At 40.4% G+C, this 17,002-nt stretch overlaps 2 protein-coding genes and 1 pseudogene across 4 annotated transcripts; all 3 read right to left on the reverse strand.

The window, feature by feature from the left end:
- Positions 1-131: 131 nt before the first annotated feature.
- On the reverse strand, positions 132-4,126 carry LOC141813561 (putative beta-1,3-galactosyltransferase 8; annotated as a pseudogene).
- Positions 4,127-4,360: 234 nt separating this feature from the next.
- Positions 4,361-10,007, reverse strand: LOC141812892 (SUN domain-containing protein 3). Of its 3 annotated transcripts, none has more exons than XM_074700841.1 (5): positions 9,906-10,007; positions 8,934-9,129; positions 7,062-8,305; positions 6,891-6,976; positions 4,361-4,755 (listed from the first exon to the last, which is right to left on the reverse strand). In XM_074700841.1, the coding sequence occupies exons 2-5, from the start codon at positions 9,097-9,099 to the stop codon at positions 4,527-4,529; spliced, it is 1,725 nt and encodes a 574-aa protein (XP_074556942.1). In that variant the 5' UTR covers positions 9,100-9,129; positions 9,906-10,007; the 3' UTR covers positions 4,361-4,526. The 3 variants fall into 3 exon arrangements, with proteins under 3 accessions (XP_074556942.1, XP_074556944.1, XP_074556943.1); XM_074700843.1 differs by lacking the exon at positions 9,906-10,007 and adding an exon at positions 9,682-9,758; XM_074700842.1 differs by lacking the exon at positions 9,906-10,007 and adding an exon at positions 9,678-9,758.
- Positions 10,008-10,518: 511 nt separating this feature from the next.
- Positions 10,519-16,074, reverse strand: LOC141813449 (chloride channel protein CLC-c-like). Its single transcript, XM_074701415.1, has 8 exons — positions 15,950-16,074; positions 13,665-13,850; positions 13,384-13,584; positions 13,099-13,276; positions 12,393-12,655; positions 12,051-12,320; positions 10,858-11,983; positions 10,519-10,776 (listed from the first exon to the last, which is right to left on the reverse strand). Exons 2-8 carry the CDS (start codon positions 13,808-13,810, stop codon positions 10,687-10,689), a joined length of 2,274 nt encoding a protein of 757 aa, XP_074557516.1. The 5' UTR covers positions 13,811-13,850; positions 15,950-16,074; the 3' UTR covers positions 10,519-10,686.
- Between the last annotated feature and the right edge of the window lie 928 nt (positions 16,075-17,002).

Here is a 17,002-nt window from a genome sequence, read left to right on the forward strand (position 1 = left end):
TCTGATTGGACCGGGATCGACTCGAACCCAAGAAAGAGTGGATATTTTTTTTAATTTAAAAAATAAAGAGAGACACTCATACGTTGACTCATCATTCTCTTATTATTATTATTTTTAATTCGATTAATAATTCAGAGCGCCACGTTCCAAATCGCCTCGGCCCCCTCTCCGCACGTGCCGTGCACGTCCTTCATCCTCTCCACCGGCTTGCACACTCCGCTGCACGGCCAGTCGAACGAGGCGATGCAAAAATTCCCGGCCTCCGCCTTCCACTCGCAATCTGCCAAGAGCAAATTTTCAAACTTCGAGGGGTGATTTTTGAAAATGTCAACTCGATCGGGTAACTTTACCGGGAGGTGTTCCGCAACACATTCTCCGCTCGTCGATGTGTTTGACTTCCAAGCCGATCAGCCACGAACCCAACGACACGTCTTCGTTCGCATATTTATGAAGTATCGGCCTAAAAGAAAATTATATAATTATTTCAAATTATAATATATATATATATATATTTAAAAATTGCTTACGCATTAATGGAGATATGCCACTGACGCAATCGAGCCTGGGTCTTTGAATATCAATCTTATATATTTATAAATTGTAAAGAAAAAAAATTGCTTACGCATTAATGGAGATATATGGCGTAGAGTTGGCGTAGAGTGGCGTGTCTGAAATATTTGTTCCCTTCTTCTCCGAATTTCCAAAATTCCGGCTCATGGTATTTCACATCCCTGAATTAATTAAAAAGAAATAAATATACAATTTCCAAAATGAGTTTTCTCTTTTTTTAAAAAAAAAAGTGTATGCTTACTTTTGGTATAGAACCGGACCGGATTTCATGCACCCGATGTAGACTCTGGGTTTGTTTCTATATTGGGCAAGTGTGGCGACGAGCATAGCTAAATTGAGATGCACGTCGTCGTCGACCTTGACGAAGAAATCGGCGTCCCAAATGGCGACGACGGTGGAGAAGAAGGTTCTGGTCTTGGCGGAGAGCTTGTGGTATCCTTCTAAGTGATCGAGGCGGAGGAAGTCCTTCGTCTCCGCGTCTTCCTCGTCGATGGCGCGGTCGACGGCTCCGCCGGACGTCGCGCTGTGCCCGATCACGAATCGCACCACCACCCCCTTCTCCTCCTCCAGCCTCTTCAGCTTCGCTCCTACCGTCAGGTCAAAAAATATTTACAATTTATTTTATTTACTGTTTTAATTATTTTTTAAAAATACCTGTAGGCATCCAGGTAGCCCTGACGGCTTCCCGCCTTTTCCTGCTGCTGAAAGCGGTGTTGATTCCGACGACCACGAACGCCTTCTTCAGCTGCTTAGTGTAACTGCCTCCTCCTCCTCTTCCTCCGTTCAGTCTCATCCTTCCGACTGCCAGTTCCATCTCCAATTTCGATACCGATTTGTCCAGTGCTCTTCAAAAGAATTTATGGCAAAAGCATCAAAATCATGCATTTGAAACTGAAAACAGAGAGAGAGAGAGAGAGGTCTCACTGGATGGCTTGATGAGTTCTTGACACTTGATCCATCACGTCTCCAGTTTTCGCCTCCTCCAATCTCTACGAACGCACAAATTGTTACTACGACGGAACACGAGAGAAGGATCGTGTTTGAGTTCTTACACGTTTCCGGTCGCAATCTTTGGAGGCGGAGCTCTTGGAGTCGCAGGCAATTCTCGCTCTGTTGTCGGAAGCCACCAGGCTGCTGATTCCACTGCTAAGGAGCAGGCCCAGGGAGAAGCAAGCTGCGGCGAGGAGGACGACGGTCTTCGCAGGCAAAGGCGGTCGGAACCGGGGCTTCTTCTCCGGCGGCGGCAGCTGCTGCTGCTGCTGCCTCTCGCTCACTGCCTTCATCAACCCGACCATCAGGAACAGTATTAATCTCAGGAACCAATTGTTTCAGTGAGTTAGCAAGCAAACACAGGAATTGTGGAGCAATTTATACCATGTTTGTTGATTCCAAAGAGCTGCAGCAAGTCTGGCGATCGAATTAAATGGCAAAGATTTGTGAGAGAGTGAAGGGGATTAATAACTAGTATCAGTTGCTGTCGCAGCACTGAATGAATGGTAGTAACGTGGTTAAGTTTTGAAGCATTTGCAGGAAAATGGTTAAGTTTGGGAGGAGATTTGTGTGAGCCTTTTGCTTGTGTCATGCTCTTTGTGTGCAGGGTTGCAGAGTGTGAGTGTGTGCATCAACTAGTTCGGTTCTTTGTCACTTGTATGTTGTAGGCACGATCCAGTCGATTATCGAGTTGGCTCGCACTGTATAATAGTTCGAGTGATTAGATGCTCAAATTAGATTGCTAATGGTACATTCAAGTCAAATGAATTTAAAGAGAGATTAAGGATTATAGCACTAGTAGGGTGTTTGGGGTTGGTATACCTGGATCAGGAAAGTCAAGATTTGATTCAAGTGGAGACCACACATTAGTCGAAAAACTTAACTCCAGGACTGACTAGCTCGGTCTTACATCCTAGCTTCACGTTGAAATTTCACACTCAAGCTCCCTACCCTAGCCATTTGGTCGAGCTGCCGACTCGACTCCTCGCACGCATAAATCCTGAGGGGACCCAACACTCGACTTGGAAATTAGCTCAGCTCGGGACTCAACACCCAACTCAGAAATCAGCTCAGCTCGGGATCCAACATCCGACTTGGACACCAACACCCGACCTTGCTCAAAGTCCAAATCTGGCTCAGCACCACACACCGAGTCCAAACTATCCGAGCTCCACTACCTAGTGTCCTACTTAGCACTCAACTGACTCTACTCCATTCACTCCCTCATTCAACTTGTCAAATCGCTGCCAGAAGAACACATACAATGATATGATATTTAGGGTAGCTCATCTGCCTCATTAATGAGGCATGATTTATGATGACGCAGTCTGATGCCAACACAAGCATGAATGATGAAACTCTTCACTACAACGGCGGCAGTAATGAGATATTCTCCTTACACTTCTCCCTTGATAGGACATCTCTACTGATAGGATATTATCGATAAGACATCTTCTCTGATAGGACATCTCCACTGATGGATACTCTCCTTACGAAAGATGAAACATCTTTTTCTCTAACAATTTTATATAAGGACCTCGCTTCTCGCAAATGCAGGTACGCGAAAACGGCCAAAAACATACTCTTCTCCATTTTTTGTGCCTTCTTCGAATTACGGCCTGACTTGAGTGTCGGAGCGGCTGAGTCAGGGCACCCCTGATCTCCGTTCTCATCCTCTTTCTTTTCCTTGCAGCTCGGCACTTGACGGTACGCTAGAGTTTGATGTCCTCTTCTTCTCAACTGGTCGTGGATACCACTTTAGTCATTCAACATACAAGTCAGGTGTCCGACGACTCATCCGAAGGCGATATCAAGCAAGAACATAGGGTTTTGTTGCTAATGAAGCACAGATGGAAACAATTAAAGAAATTATCATTAATTTCTGTTTTTCCATTCATTAGCATAATCTAGCAAACAAATGTTTTCAAAGATCATTGAATGTCAAGCATATCATGTGGCACTAGTGAATGCTATTCTAAATGCAGAAAGAAGACAAATTTGAGATATATGAAACATGGCATTTCAAGAAGAAGAGGAAGAAGAAAAAGCTTTAAAGATTTTTAGCCATCAAAGAGAACTAAATGCTAATAAGTAACTGCTGTTCATATCGTATTTTTGAACTGACATCTATAATTGGCATGAAACTATTATCATTATCTGAAACAATGGACAAAAGTCAAAGAAAAAGCCTAATGATATACTTTTACTTAATTATGGGCACTTGAAGTCACACTAAAAGACTTCTCATTTTTTGTCCTCCTCAGTTTTCCCCCAAGTTTTATTACCATTTTCAAATCTCATTCTCTTTAGTCAAGTGCCTATTAGGTAGAGGTTTGGTGGACAAGTTGAATGCCTTCTTGAAATTTCAAAATTGTAAACTAACTTGTTAGAAAGCAATAACCTTGATGAGAATGGCCTTCCTCAAAAGCCTACCTGAAAATGTGATTTGGCAACTGTTCAAGCATCTTTCACACAGAAACTTGATGGCATTTAGAAGAATTCAAAGTAGCAAGATGTACCTGAGAAGCTGCATAACAGAATGCAGAGACCCAAAAAATCCATGCATGAGCGATCCGCAACTGAAAATGCACATCCATGTTATTTGTTTGTTGAGCTACAAGGAAGTAACCTAGCGAACAAGTATAAAATTGTCAGCTAAGATAGTGCAATGGTAATAAATATTTCTTGGGCATTCCTCAATACAACTCTTGTGAGCGTCAAAAGCAAACAATTATCGGCAAAAAGCAAAGCTTTCTAATTTAAAACTTAACATTGAGGGCATGCTTTGACAAAATATGGAAACCCATAAGAAAACCTGAGTATTTTTTCCAATCTGAAATAAGTGATGTACATCGCAAGTATTGCTTTGCCCTGTGTACCTCAACAAAATATAGGATCTTCTCCAGATCAAAATCTCGTAGAAACAAAAGTTTTGCCTCAACTACAGATCCCAATACATACAAAAGCTATAAAAGCGTTATGAATGTAATAATGCTACAGCTCAGCAGCAACATAATCCAACCAGAGCTCATGCGACATGAACTTCCATTTTTGCTTATTGTACAGATGCTCAAAAGTATGCTAATGATCAACTTAAAAGTAGCCACACAACCAAATACAAAAGTTACAAATATCACAGCTAGAGCTTTGTTATCCATGTCGGTCTGATATTCCTGAATGCCTTTGATCTCTGACCTGTTAATGACCATCAATACACAAGCATCAAGTTGTTGAAAAATGAAAGAATTATAAATTCAACAGTGAAGTAAACTCAATAACTAAATATAGAGTCTGAAAATAAAATATATTATTTTCTACTCGTTTTCCTCTTCTAGGTTGACACATAATTTTGATTTATTTTTTATTTTTTATTTTTTATTTTTTATTTTTGCATTTTGTCTTTGCAAACTACTTTACTGTGTTCTCTTCTCTTACTCATCCCTTGTGTTCTAATTCTTTACTAGTTGTTGCATCGGTTGGTATTGCCAAAAAGTAAGAAATCTGTCACGCACTCAAAAAGAGCCAAAATCATTTCCTGTGCACATCGATCACAAGTTCCTAAAGTAAAGAAGCAAGTTGAGGGCAATTCCCATTGGACAGAGCTCAACAAAGAAATAAGATTCATATTATTGATCATAAATAGTTGGGAGTACCATGAATTGGTGAGGATCATAAGTTGTTCCTCAGATTCTTGTCTGTTTAGTTGGTGAAAAATCATGATATCAAAAGTCAATTTTAACTACTTTATCTTTATTATATATGTTATTGATTTAATATGACATTCGTTAGGAAATATGGAGAAAAGAATTATTTGCATATTATTTTATTAACTTAGGAGGAAAACTTATGATGGTCCCCTTGGACAATGTTGTAGTGGATCTAAAAGAAGGAAAATCTCTAGTAATTATATTGGTGCAACTACTACAATATACATTTTTTTCCTAGGGATGTTTGTCTATACACAAATTCTTTCTTCAAATTTAATTTATCTGTGCTCTCAATTTGCACAATACCATCTTCAAATAAAACGACAGAGATTTGTTTTGAATATAATTGATGAATTTATATTCATCATTATTAGAACAAAAAATGGCTCATATAAAGGACTAGAGCATACAAGAGGCACATAAGAAAAATATTGGCATGCAAACTTAGCTCATACCAAGACTAATACCAGAACTTATCATTTATCTCCTATATACTCATGTAGGATACTGACACTTGAACAACGACACCTCTATTAATCATGTGTTAAATGGATTCTTATAGCCAGGTTCGAGTAGCATGGAAAAACCTTGTCAGAACATGGAAAAGCTTTGTCAGAACTCTAAAGATTGCGTGCAACCAACTTAAAGCTTGAAAGGAACTTAAAATCGCAAGTATATGGGCACTATAAAGGTAGGCCAATTATCAAGAGCCTTCATATGTCTATGAAACTAGTTTTCACATCTATTTTTTAAACTTTTTCTAGGTCTAGGAATTTATATTGTATTTATCTTTTCTGTATGATCTTAGCTCCAGAAACGATAAGCCTCTACTTGGTTCAAATTACAAGTAAATTTTCTTATACTGCATCTTTTTTTTTACCTCTTCTTCTGTCATTTCTTAGCTTGGTCTCACCTATTCTCCTACTTCTCTCGTCTCTTCTCCAACTTCTAGTTCAGTACTGTTTGCTACATCAGAAGTAAACCAAAAACTAAAAAGTATATTCAAAAAAATCATATGGGATGTTATGTGGTCATCAATCATTGACCAATATCAATTGTCCTACTCATCTTGCTTACAGTGACATTTCTTTCTTTTCTCTTGTCTCTTTCCTGAATTTGGACAGTTTGAATGTTGGGTAAAACTTACACAGCTTCCCCTTTTCTATTTAAAACTTTCAACGAAACAATACATTATTTTTTTTACTCCCCACTCCCTCCTTTTTGTTCACCAAAGAAAATATTGCCTAAGGGTGTGTGCTTCTCACAAGAGACAGAAAGTGAGACGGAGAGAAATAGAGTTGGGGAAATGGAGTTGATGGGGAAAGGATAAAGGAATTTATACCTTATTTTTGTTTCCACGGAGGGAAAAGAAGGCTTTCCTACTGTTTAATAAAGAGGAGATAAAATTTAAGATTCTATGAATATATTTTTAGTTTTACTTTGTTTATATTCTGCAGTTTTGATGCTTCATATATTCGTATCTGTTAAGAGTGGGTTCATAAAAACCAGATCTCTCCAAAATGTAAGCTAACTAAACTAAATACTCTGTTGGAGAAGCTAAACTCAAAAAGGAAATAATAATTTACAAGATATAGGTAACAAACAAGAGATATTCAATCGAACCTGAGGACTACATTCTCTCTAACTAGCTGGTCCAGTTGTAAGGAAGCAACTCTTTTCCATATGAGAAGATCTTCAATTTCACTGGCCTGAAGTCAAAGAATTTGAATTGGCTGAAAAACAAATAAGTTGGTAGCAGACTACAAGAATATAAGAGTTTCAAGGTTTACATACAAGAAGATCTTTGCTGTCCTGAAGATTCTTAATCTCTAATCTCAATTGTGCCAAGATTAGATCTTTGTTGTTGATGTCATCATCAAAGTCCTTGAAAATGTGCCCATATCTGCTGTTCAGTTCCTCTAAATAACGCTCCAACACAGAAAAGTTCATATCAAGAGTTTGGACCTTCTGCATTAAAACCTTAAGTACAGTATCTCCAGGCATTCGTCCTACTTGAGATGGTTTTGTCTCCTGCATAGGATTTGGTGAAGCACCCTTGGGGGGCTCTTGTTTTGGTTTCATATTTTCATCAATATGTTCAAGAATTTCCTCTAACTTTTCTGCACTGTGATCCTCAAATTGGTACTGCTCAGCAATTTGTTCTTCGGGTTCTAACCTCTTGTTATCAACTGAAATCATGTCCTCTAGCATCTTCTCAACTGCATCCACTCCATAAACTTCCACCACACTGACGGTACAATAAAACTCAGAACCATAATGGCTGAGAAAATTAATCTTCAAGTACCTTGCCCACTTTGGTTCTGGTAGGGAAAATCTCTGTGCATGTTTGACATTTGCCACAGTGAAGTTCCCTAATTTGTCCCAACTGTCTGTTGGGTAGACTAAACTGCTGAGCAGCTCAAGATCCTTCAGATTAGAGGAGTAGTGCTCGAAGTTTGCTATCTCAATAGTATCAACCAAAGTTTCTTCTGAAAGCTCAATGACAACATATTTCTCTTCAGCAGAGCATGGATTACGTAGATATTTATCCTGATCTTTGTCTAAGATGTTGGAAGCACCTTTAGCTTCCTTGTTGTGAGCTAATATCTTTGCACTCTTACTAGCAGAAGCATAATTGTACTCTCTACCACTAGGCTCCACTCGATGGATAATACTCCCCACTTGCCTAGGAATGGTCTTTTCTTTAGAACTTATGGCTTTGCTTTTGAATTCATCAAGGCCAATGGGAGCAATACGTGATAATCTATCAATTTTTGGATGAGCCTCTTTTTCTAAATTAACAGATGAATCAGAAATCATCTCAGAAGTGGTGTCTTTGTGAGTAGTTGATTGTTCTGATTTGTTTCTATCACTGACCAAATCCTCTCCAACATTCTCATTTGCGGCATTTTGGTTGTTTGGATGATCATAAGTGGATGTGGGATCAGATGATCGCAGCAAATCTTGAGAATCCACTTTCTTATCTATATAGGAGGCATTGTGGAAGCTAAACTCACTAGGTTCTGTGCTCTGTCCATCTGCATCATGAATATGAATTAAAAAAGTATATGTATCTTAGAAAAACAATCTAAAATGAATATTCGATTAGTATTTGAATGTTATATCTTGTTAACCAATCAAATCTCTATAATTTTCCAATGTCTGCAGATGGAAGCTGTAATCGAAACCTAATTGTTGCCAATTGGTATCGACCTTGAAGAGAAAAATAAAAATAAGGAACAGTTAAAAAGAACTATAAAGGTGTGGTTTTGGATAAAATTCTCAACCATTCTTGCATTAATTAATTACAAAATATGTTAGAAAGAAGAATGTTACTGAAGCAACAACCATACCCTGAGACACAATCAATAAATACATTAGAGAAGAAATTGAATAATAGTTTTTAAGAAAATCAATTTATTATTAGGAAAATGACAAAAAAGATTCAGAAAAAAGAAACCCAAATCCCAAAGATAATTGGGGTTCAAAAATTAGAAGAAAACAAATAAGGAAACCACTAAAAGCATAAAAGTGAGGGAAGTGATGTTACTTATGTATGACAACGCCATCAATAAGAACATGGAGAGGCAAATATTATTAACAAAATAACCAGTCAAAGCTCCTCAAAAGGCTGATGATGTAGGGAAACAGAAAGAAGAGCATTACCTCCACAACCATCACCTTTACTAATCAAGGAATTGATGAGTAGAATTAGAACCCAAAATATGATGAAAAGAGATGCTGATGATATGTAAAAGTGTTTAATCTTGTTAATAATGTTGTTCTCCGATATAGCTCTTCTTTGTAGAAGAGCTCTGCAAGATCTCTGCATTTGCTCATTAATCCAATTTCCAAATCACAGCTGCCAAATCCAAGTACAAGATTTACTTGGTTAGTAAGATAGGAAGACGACACAATCCCAACAACCATGCCTATCAAATGCAAAGAGCTAAACTGTGTAGGATACTGAATATTAATGAGAATTTCAATATTATTGCAAGAAAAGAATTTTTATCCACCAAAGGAAGAATAGTGTAAAACTATGTAATAAAAACGGGAAAAGGAATAGACTGAAGAAACTATGCTACCAAGAGGTAGAAAAAACTTATGGCGAGAAAACTTGAATTACAATTTCAGAGGAAATCTAAAACATTTAAAGCTCTTTCTTTTTCTTCCCATCTGGATACGTATGGCTGAGCCATGACAGAAGAATAAGATCGACTCGTCTATTTTTGCAATACACAGCTTTTTAAATAAAACGTTTTTGCTTTTTCTTGCCCTCTCCAAGAATCGAAGCAGATTTTTTTTCTAAGGTCAATTTGCGAGAGCGGAAAAACCTTTTGTCCAAGACTAGAAAACCCAAAATTTTCAACAACATCGCTCCTAAACAAAATCTGATCTTGGATTTACCAACCGTCCTTCAAAGCCGATTCCAATAGAAACACGTAAGACCTCGGCCTCAGGACTCGAACAAACGACCGATAATCATCTGAAACCAAAAAAAAACAAACAAACAAACAAATAGGAAAGCGCATCAAAGACGAAGCCTTTGAGACAAAAACACCGATTCCCCAGATCTAATTCGCTGCCCGTGGCACGAGATCCAATCTTGAAGAATGAGATCGATCGAATACGAACCTGCAGTTCAAGGAGCTCTTCGCCACCGATGAGGATCGAGTCCGAATCGGCGGATTGAAGAGAGAAACGGACGACTTCCCATGGGAGGGAGGAGAAAAAGGAGGAAGCCGAGGCGTTTCTGGAATTATACTCCGCTTCTCTGCGGGCGATTTGAACCGTTAACCTCGACCCTTTTAACGGCTGCGATCTCTCTGATGACGGCGATTCGTTCCAATTCCAGCTCAGACGCAGAATTTGTAATTTGTCTTTTTTATAAAAGAGCCCTCTATCGTTGTAGAATCTTCAAATTGCCCTGAGCGCATTTGAATGATTTTAACATATTCTAGCGCATTTTATTCCCAGGAACATCACGAACATGAACACGACCTATTCCACGAACTACTTCGTCCCCAGCTTCGATGCGATCTACCTCAAGGAGTACCAGGCTATCTCCGAACGATCCAAAGGGACTCCCAAATCCTGGTCTTCTCGTCGGCGACCGGCTGATGGGCAGAGTGCGCACATACATACGCCGTGAGATTCAAGTTTCCGCCACATCGCCATCACCCTACACATCTTCTTCTACCGCTGAAACCTCATCACCCTGATCGATTTGAGCAGAGGGCACGACATGCACAGGCATAACAGAGCACGGCGTGATTGTTCTTAAAAAAGGGGACTTTAACATCAACCACAAATATTCCCAATATGAAACAACAACGACGATCAAATGTTCATCTGAGGACTACCCGAGGAAGGATGATGCAATCGACGGGAGCAGTCGAACAGGGTGTGCCCTGTGCTACCGGCGATGTTTGAGATGAGGAAACAGCCCGAGAATGTGCTCCGGCATGAAATCATGCCGCGTTAGAATCCCTACGATGGGAGGCCTCTGCAAGCAAAACCAGAAAGGTTCAGGCGATAAGAAAATGCCAGACCAAGAGGTGGATAAAGAAATGGAAGGAATACTAACCCCCGGAGTCTTGGGCACAACGCAGAGGTGCCTGAGGCCGAGGTCTCTGAATAGAACTGCAGCCTTTGATAGGGACATACTCTCTACCACTGTGTAAGGCGATCTATTGGTGATGGGATGGAGATCCACAAACATTTCCATTTCTTCGTCGTCGATGTCTAGGTCCTCCAACTTCAAACCCTTACCAGACCCTGCTTTGGCGAAATCAAACGCGCCAAATCTCTGCAAAACATGTCCTGCGCCAGTGGACACCCTTTCCGTGGTGAATTGCTTCCCTTTAAGCAATACAAGCAGATGAGACCTCGATACGAGGCCACACAGCTCTGGTTCTTCCGAAAAAGGTGGCTCGTCGAGTACTGGAAATCCATTATGGCCGGTCAATTTCAAAGTGTAAACTATGTTTCCCACCTTTTCGACGCCGGAAAGGGTAATGAGCGGGCCTGAGACAGCATCGCCGGCGACCAAGTTTCGCATGTAAGGTGCGGCATGGCATTCCAGGTAGGGGAAGCCCTTCATCTTCACAATTTGATCGTATATTCCCTTGTTGAAGCAATCGGCGACGGTTTTGGATACGAGGAGAACGAGCATCACCAGGGGGAGCATCAGAAGATCGTTGGTGAGCTCCAGGAGGATAACACAAACTGAGACTGTCATCCTCATGGTTCCGCCGAGAAATGAAGCCGCGCCGAGAAGCGAAAACAGGCCTTTATCCAATTTAGACAGAGGGCCGAGAAGGGTGCCCAAAAGGCGACCGTAGGAAGCCCCAGCCATTATGACAGGGATGAAGAGGCCAGAAGGGATGGCGATGCCGTAGGTGACGATGCCGAGGGAAAAACTAGCAGCAAAGAAGATGAGAAGAGAAGAAATGTAGAACTCATTCTCAGTGCCGCCGCTGAAAAGATTGCGTATGGCATCGTCATTGGTGTTGAGAAACAGGGAGGCGAGGTCGTTGTAATGGTTTGGCGGGCATTGGAAGCTCTTGAAGTTGCCCGAGCGGCCGATGGTCGGGCATTGAGATCCTGGAGGGCATGGGGTGCATTTGGCCAGCCAAGGAAGTCCATACGAGCAGCACGAGGTCACGAGTGAGATCGTCACTGTGAGAAGGATCTTGAATGGAGCTCCTCTTCTGCATGCAACGATCATGATTCAGCAATTACATTCCAAACACAAACCAATGGCGAGAGCATGCGTACTCATTGATGACGCTGTAGGTGCGAAGTATCTTGTCCACGGAGAAGTTGTAAAAGCTTCCCAAAAGTCCACCGATGGCTCCGATGACTACCACCGCGATCAGATCCGGCGTTCCGTAGGTGGCGACAGTCGAGCTAAGGTCGAACATTATCAGTCCTCCTTGTCCGAACAGCCCGCACCTTCCACTGCGGCAGAAACCTATCAGCCCCCTCAACACGACAGCAACGACGGCCGTCGTGAAAAATGTCCTCCAGAGGAGAGCACTTCGCCACCTAAAAGTAGTTATCAGAAAAACAACCATGAGAACTGCCGATATTATAGAAGCAGATTGAGAAGATATATACCATGATGTGACTTCTTCGAGGGCAAAAAGAACCCCGCCCACAGGGGCTCTGAAGGCAGCTGCTACACCAGCAGCAGCTCCACAAGTTATCAAATCTCTACGATCTCGGTCGTTCTTGAAATATCTGAGCCATTTCCATGTCAAGTGATACTTGCGTGATCCACCCTGACCCAGGAGGGAAGCTATGCATGACCCAGTGTGAACCATAGGGCCCTCCTTACCCACCATGAGTCCAGCAGCAACTCCACCTATGGAACCAAGGATCTGCAGATTTGACAAGCACAAAATTATTTGTCTATGCACAATTCTCTTTTTTAACAACAGTCATTAGTAGTTTGTGTCATGCCATTTTTATTCCCAAAACTAAGAATTGCAGAAGGAAAAAACTACTTTGCAGACTTCAGAAATAGATGCTTTAACCTGCAACACAAATTGTAGACTAACTACTGACAGTTTTTAATTTAAATTCTTTTTTATCTTTAGTAGTTTGTTCATGCCATTTTTATTCAATCTAAGAATGCAGGAAACAACTAATTTTCAATAGATGCCTATCAGACCTTGTAGACACAATGTAAGTCCCCCATTTCAGATTTTCTACTTGTAATTAGAATTTCTATGTAAACCACAGAGGAATGATAGTCAAAGTCTCTACGTACGTATATGCAATCAATATAACAACAGAGGAAGGAGTGGATGCGATATAAAACCTTAACAAACAGTGTGCTGGGAGCCAAGATGGAGTGAGCATCGACCCCATTTAGATAAGCTTTCACCTCAGGTATGCCAGACCCAGCTGCTGCTGGAGCAACATAAGCACATAGAGCAGCAGTCGCTGCTGCCAGAATTAAGTTGCACCCAGCGTATACAACAAATGCTTCATGATACCTGCACTCGACCACATAAATGATCACTGAAACTACTTTACAGAATCAACAGGTAGAAACTTAGCCAATGCACGAAATCAGTTGCAGCAAGTAATGGTGAACACTAACCTATGCTTGAGCATAAAATTGCTCGTGAGCAACAACTTGAATCCAGCAATGTTCTCGACGGCGAGGTTGTTGAAGAATCCGACTAATCCAGTAGCCAAACCTATAAGGAGTGCCAGTGCCCACTTAAGCACTACGTACTGAAAAATCTGAACCTTGTTTCGAGATCTCCAATCCTCTTTAAATAAATCATTCTCCACAATCCTAAAAAAGGATTTTTAGATAAATTTTTTTGATTGAAAATTTCGATGGGGTGTGAGATGAGGGAGAGGGCGTAGGCATACTCGTAGTCCAAGCTCTCGATGGGGCAGATGTTGGCGCCGACGATGGCGATCTGCGAGGTGGTGTTGGCGACGGTGCGCCTCCTGAGCAAGGGCTCCACCGCGCCTGTCTCCTTGTCCTCGGAAAGGCTCGACGAGTTCCTCTCCATCTCTCCGGTGCCGGCCGCAGAACACGAACTGCTGCTAATGCTGCTGCACAAAACGTTGCAGTAAGTTAAAAATATAGAAAACTATGGGAAAGCAAAGCTGGATTAGTAGCGTAGAAATCTCGTCTAAAAACAGGAATTTGCCATTTTTGATACGTGCAATCACGAATAATCAACTGTATGCAGTTCTCCACTTCATGCAGGAGTAGATGGGCCTTGATGTGGAAGCAATGATCGGGAAGCGTGCAAGCTTCCTGAATTAAGCTCTGGGAGGTCAAGAACAGAAGCGACCAAAAATTGGACCAGCAAAAAACACTATAAAATTGCTGTCCCACGGGATCGAAGTTTTGCTCAAACAATAAATACATAACATAAAAGGAAAAGAAAGAAGAAGAAAAATTGACAATTTTGTACTTTTAAACTGAGTCAATTAAATTAATGGTTGGCAAATGAGGATCCTCGTCGACATAGTCAGAAAAGAAGACAGCCATTGAAGACAGCCGATGGCTGTCAAATGTTAGCATTATTGGTGATTGCGTAAGGGTTCTTAAACTTTAGCTTCGATCACTTCAATCAATTCTTCATTTTCAATTTCTACTTTTCAAAAGCAAACAAAATTTAAATATTTATTATCATTTTCTTTTAAATTTTTTTAAAAAACGGCAGCACTACATTTTTTTCTTTTCGACAATAAAATACCAATTCAGGAAATAAAACAATACCAAACTACCAACCACCGTATCTATATGATCCAAAAAGAAGAAGCTACTTTTGGCTTATACCAACCACAGTAGAACTACAATTCTACTTTAATTAATAATTCAATTGATGATAAATCTTAATCAGTTTTATGGACTCAATCCTTGAGAGTGGCCGATCCGGTCTCACGAAAGTTTTCCACCGACCACCAGGGTAAATCAGGAAGCGCATACGACGGGCAATCCAGATGCCCAACATCCTTTGATTGTGTTCCCCATTTAAAAGAAAATTTTTGCAAATACACCGTAGCTGGGGATCGAATTGCAGGTCCCTGGGTCACAACCCGAATGTCCTACCGTTGCACCATTGTCCCAGAGATAATAATTTCAATTGATAAACATAGTAGAGATGGACCATATATTTACTAATTATTTTTTAAAGTAATTTAAATAGAATTTTAGGAAGTAAAAAATATTTAATCAAAAGAAATAACACTATCCCAATTTTTCCATTTTTTATTTTGTTTATTTTTTATAATACTCAAAAACAAGTAACTGTCCCTGAAACTTTCCCTTACTCAAAAACAAGCAGAAAATATCATCCAAATGAAGGAATTCATTGAAGGGAAGAAAAAAACGTGTGAAAAGGAAAAAATAAAAGGTAGGTCTTTTAGGAAAGCATTAATGAGTTGTTGTTTTGTTTTCCATAATTTTTCTTGCTTTTGATTGATATGGAGGTCAGACTTTAATGCCATCAACTTAATTAGAGAGGCCTACTTGGGCATTATTTGAATGCTAATTCTTTTTAAGAACACATAATCAAGAAATAAAAAAATTTGGATCGCTAAAGTCCTTTTTTGCCACCATAATGAAAAGATAATTAAGTAATATAGAAGACTAATTTGAACGTGTTCTTGTCATGTTCTGCTTTTTAAAGAACATACTCGGTAAAATTTAAAGAACGTATTTAAACGGAAATTCTAGCTTTGAATTTAAGGACTATTAGATGGTGACATAATTTGCAACAGCATGGAAATCTAGGGTTTCGTATTGCAGAAGCATCGCTAAGAACTATCAATGGTATACGCGATGAGGATGATCCCAGACCTAAAAGACGCAACAATTCTAGAACTAAATGATTCTGGATGTTCCGTGTGCAATGATGCATAAATAGCGGAGCATAAAACCCCTACTTCTGGAAGCAAAGCAGATGCCGATTGCTCAGTCTCGAAGAAACAAAGGAATCTACATGATAAAAGAGGGAATAAAGCAGGAGAGAGACGAATCGAAATCTCAAACAAATCAGACGGCTAATCCATGCACCAAATTGCAAAATTTCGACAAGGAGAGAAAAGAAAAAAAAAAAAAGTCGAACAATCGACATTAGGGATCACGGACGCAATGAGCCCTAAATCCGTTCTCGGCGAGGCGCGAAAGATATTACCTCGATCGGAGACGGGATCAAATGCGGCGGAGAGGGATCGTCGGTGGTATCCGCATCGATGGGAAAAGCTCGGAATTGATGAGAGTTCAATCTTCGATCGGGGACACCTTCGGCGAAGGAGAAGGAGGAGGAGGAGGAGGTTTTGGATCCAAGGGAGAGAGGAAGCCAGCGTTTTCTGGCGTTGGCGAGGGATAGCCGGCGAGAAGCGAGGAGCGGCATTCCCCGCTTTAAATACTTCGCTTGCTTTCACGGCACCAAGTAGATAAATAAAATAAATAAATAAGAAAATATTTTTAAATGAAAAAAAAAAAAGAAACTTGTTGCTTAGAGTTAATTTGAGGTTGCATATTTATTAAAATCTTGACTAATTTTCTAAAAATATTTTGTGTTTTAATTAATATTTGGAGATGAAAATTTAATTGAATGTTTTAGAATGGAAAAGGAGTAAAATTAAAATGGAAGGAGGAATAGAGGAAGGAAATAAAGAGGGGGAGAAATGAAATTATTTATAGAAATTATTAAATAAATTTAGAATTGTATAGGAAAATATTCACTAATTTCTCGGAGTACTTAAAAATTCAAAGACAAATCTTCAAAGTTATTTTTTTTTGAAAAATTATATATATATAGAGAGAGAGAAATGATATACTGCGCGAATTCTCCTGCGCGACCCGTGCGCAACACCCGTGATCTACCGTCACTATCACCGCCCTCGCGGCGCCATCCGGCTACCGCCGACCGCCGCCTCGGACGCGATCGACGCGCCACAGGGAGAAAATATTATATATATATATATATATATATATATATGTGTGTGTGTGTGTGTGTGAGTTTTGATATTCTATGCGACCTCGTGAGCAACACAACCGACCTCCGCCGCTGCCGGCCGCCATGCCACGCGTTCGACCACCGCTGGCTGTCGCCCCAGATACGATCGACGCGCCACTCATCGGCACGTCGGATTCCGATCGGATTGTGGGCGGAATCCGGTGTAATTTGGTTAGAACGCAACGGTAGTGACACGCACCGGATTCCGACCAAATCGCAGTCGGA

Source organism: Curcuma longa, chromosome 20 (assembly GCF_044706935.1).
Source record: "Curcuma longa cultivar G26 ecotype Majalengka, Jawa Barat chromosome 20, ITB_CL_G26_1.1, whole genome shotgun sequence".
NCBI classification, from domain to species: Eukaryota; Viridiplantae; Streptophyta; class Magnoliopsida; order Zingiberales; family Zingiberaceae; genus Curcuma; species Curcuma longa.

Coding starts and splice junctions, on each gene's coding strand:
- LOC141812892 (XM_074700841.1), bottom strand. CDS start 9,099: ATGCAGAGATCTTGCAGAGCTCTTCTACAAAGAAGAGCTATATCGGAG. Junction 8,306..8,933: donor TAAAGGTGATGGTTGTGGAG/GTAATGCTCTTC, acceptor TTCATGATGCAG/ATGGACAGAGCACAGAACCT. Junction 6,977..7,061: donor AGGACAGCAAAGATCTTCTT/GTATGTAAACCT, acceptor CTTTGACTTCAG/GCCAGTGAAATTGAAGATCT.
- LOC141813449 (XM_074701415.1), bottom strand. CDS start 13,810: ATGGAGAGGAACTCGTCGAGCCTTTCCGAGGACAAGGAGACAGGCGCG. Junction 13,585..13,664: donor ATCGAGAGCTTGGACTACGA/GTATGCCTACGC, acceptor ATCCTTTTTTAG/GATTGTGGAGAATGATTTAT. Junction 10,777..10,857: donor TTGTGCCCAAGACTCCGGGG/GTTAGTATTCCT, acceptor TTTTGCTTGCAG/AGGCCTCCCATCGTAGGGAT.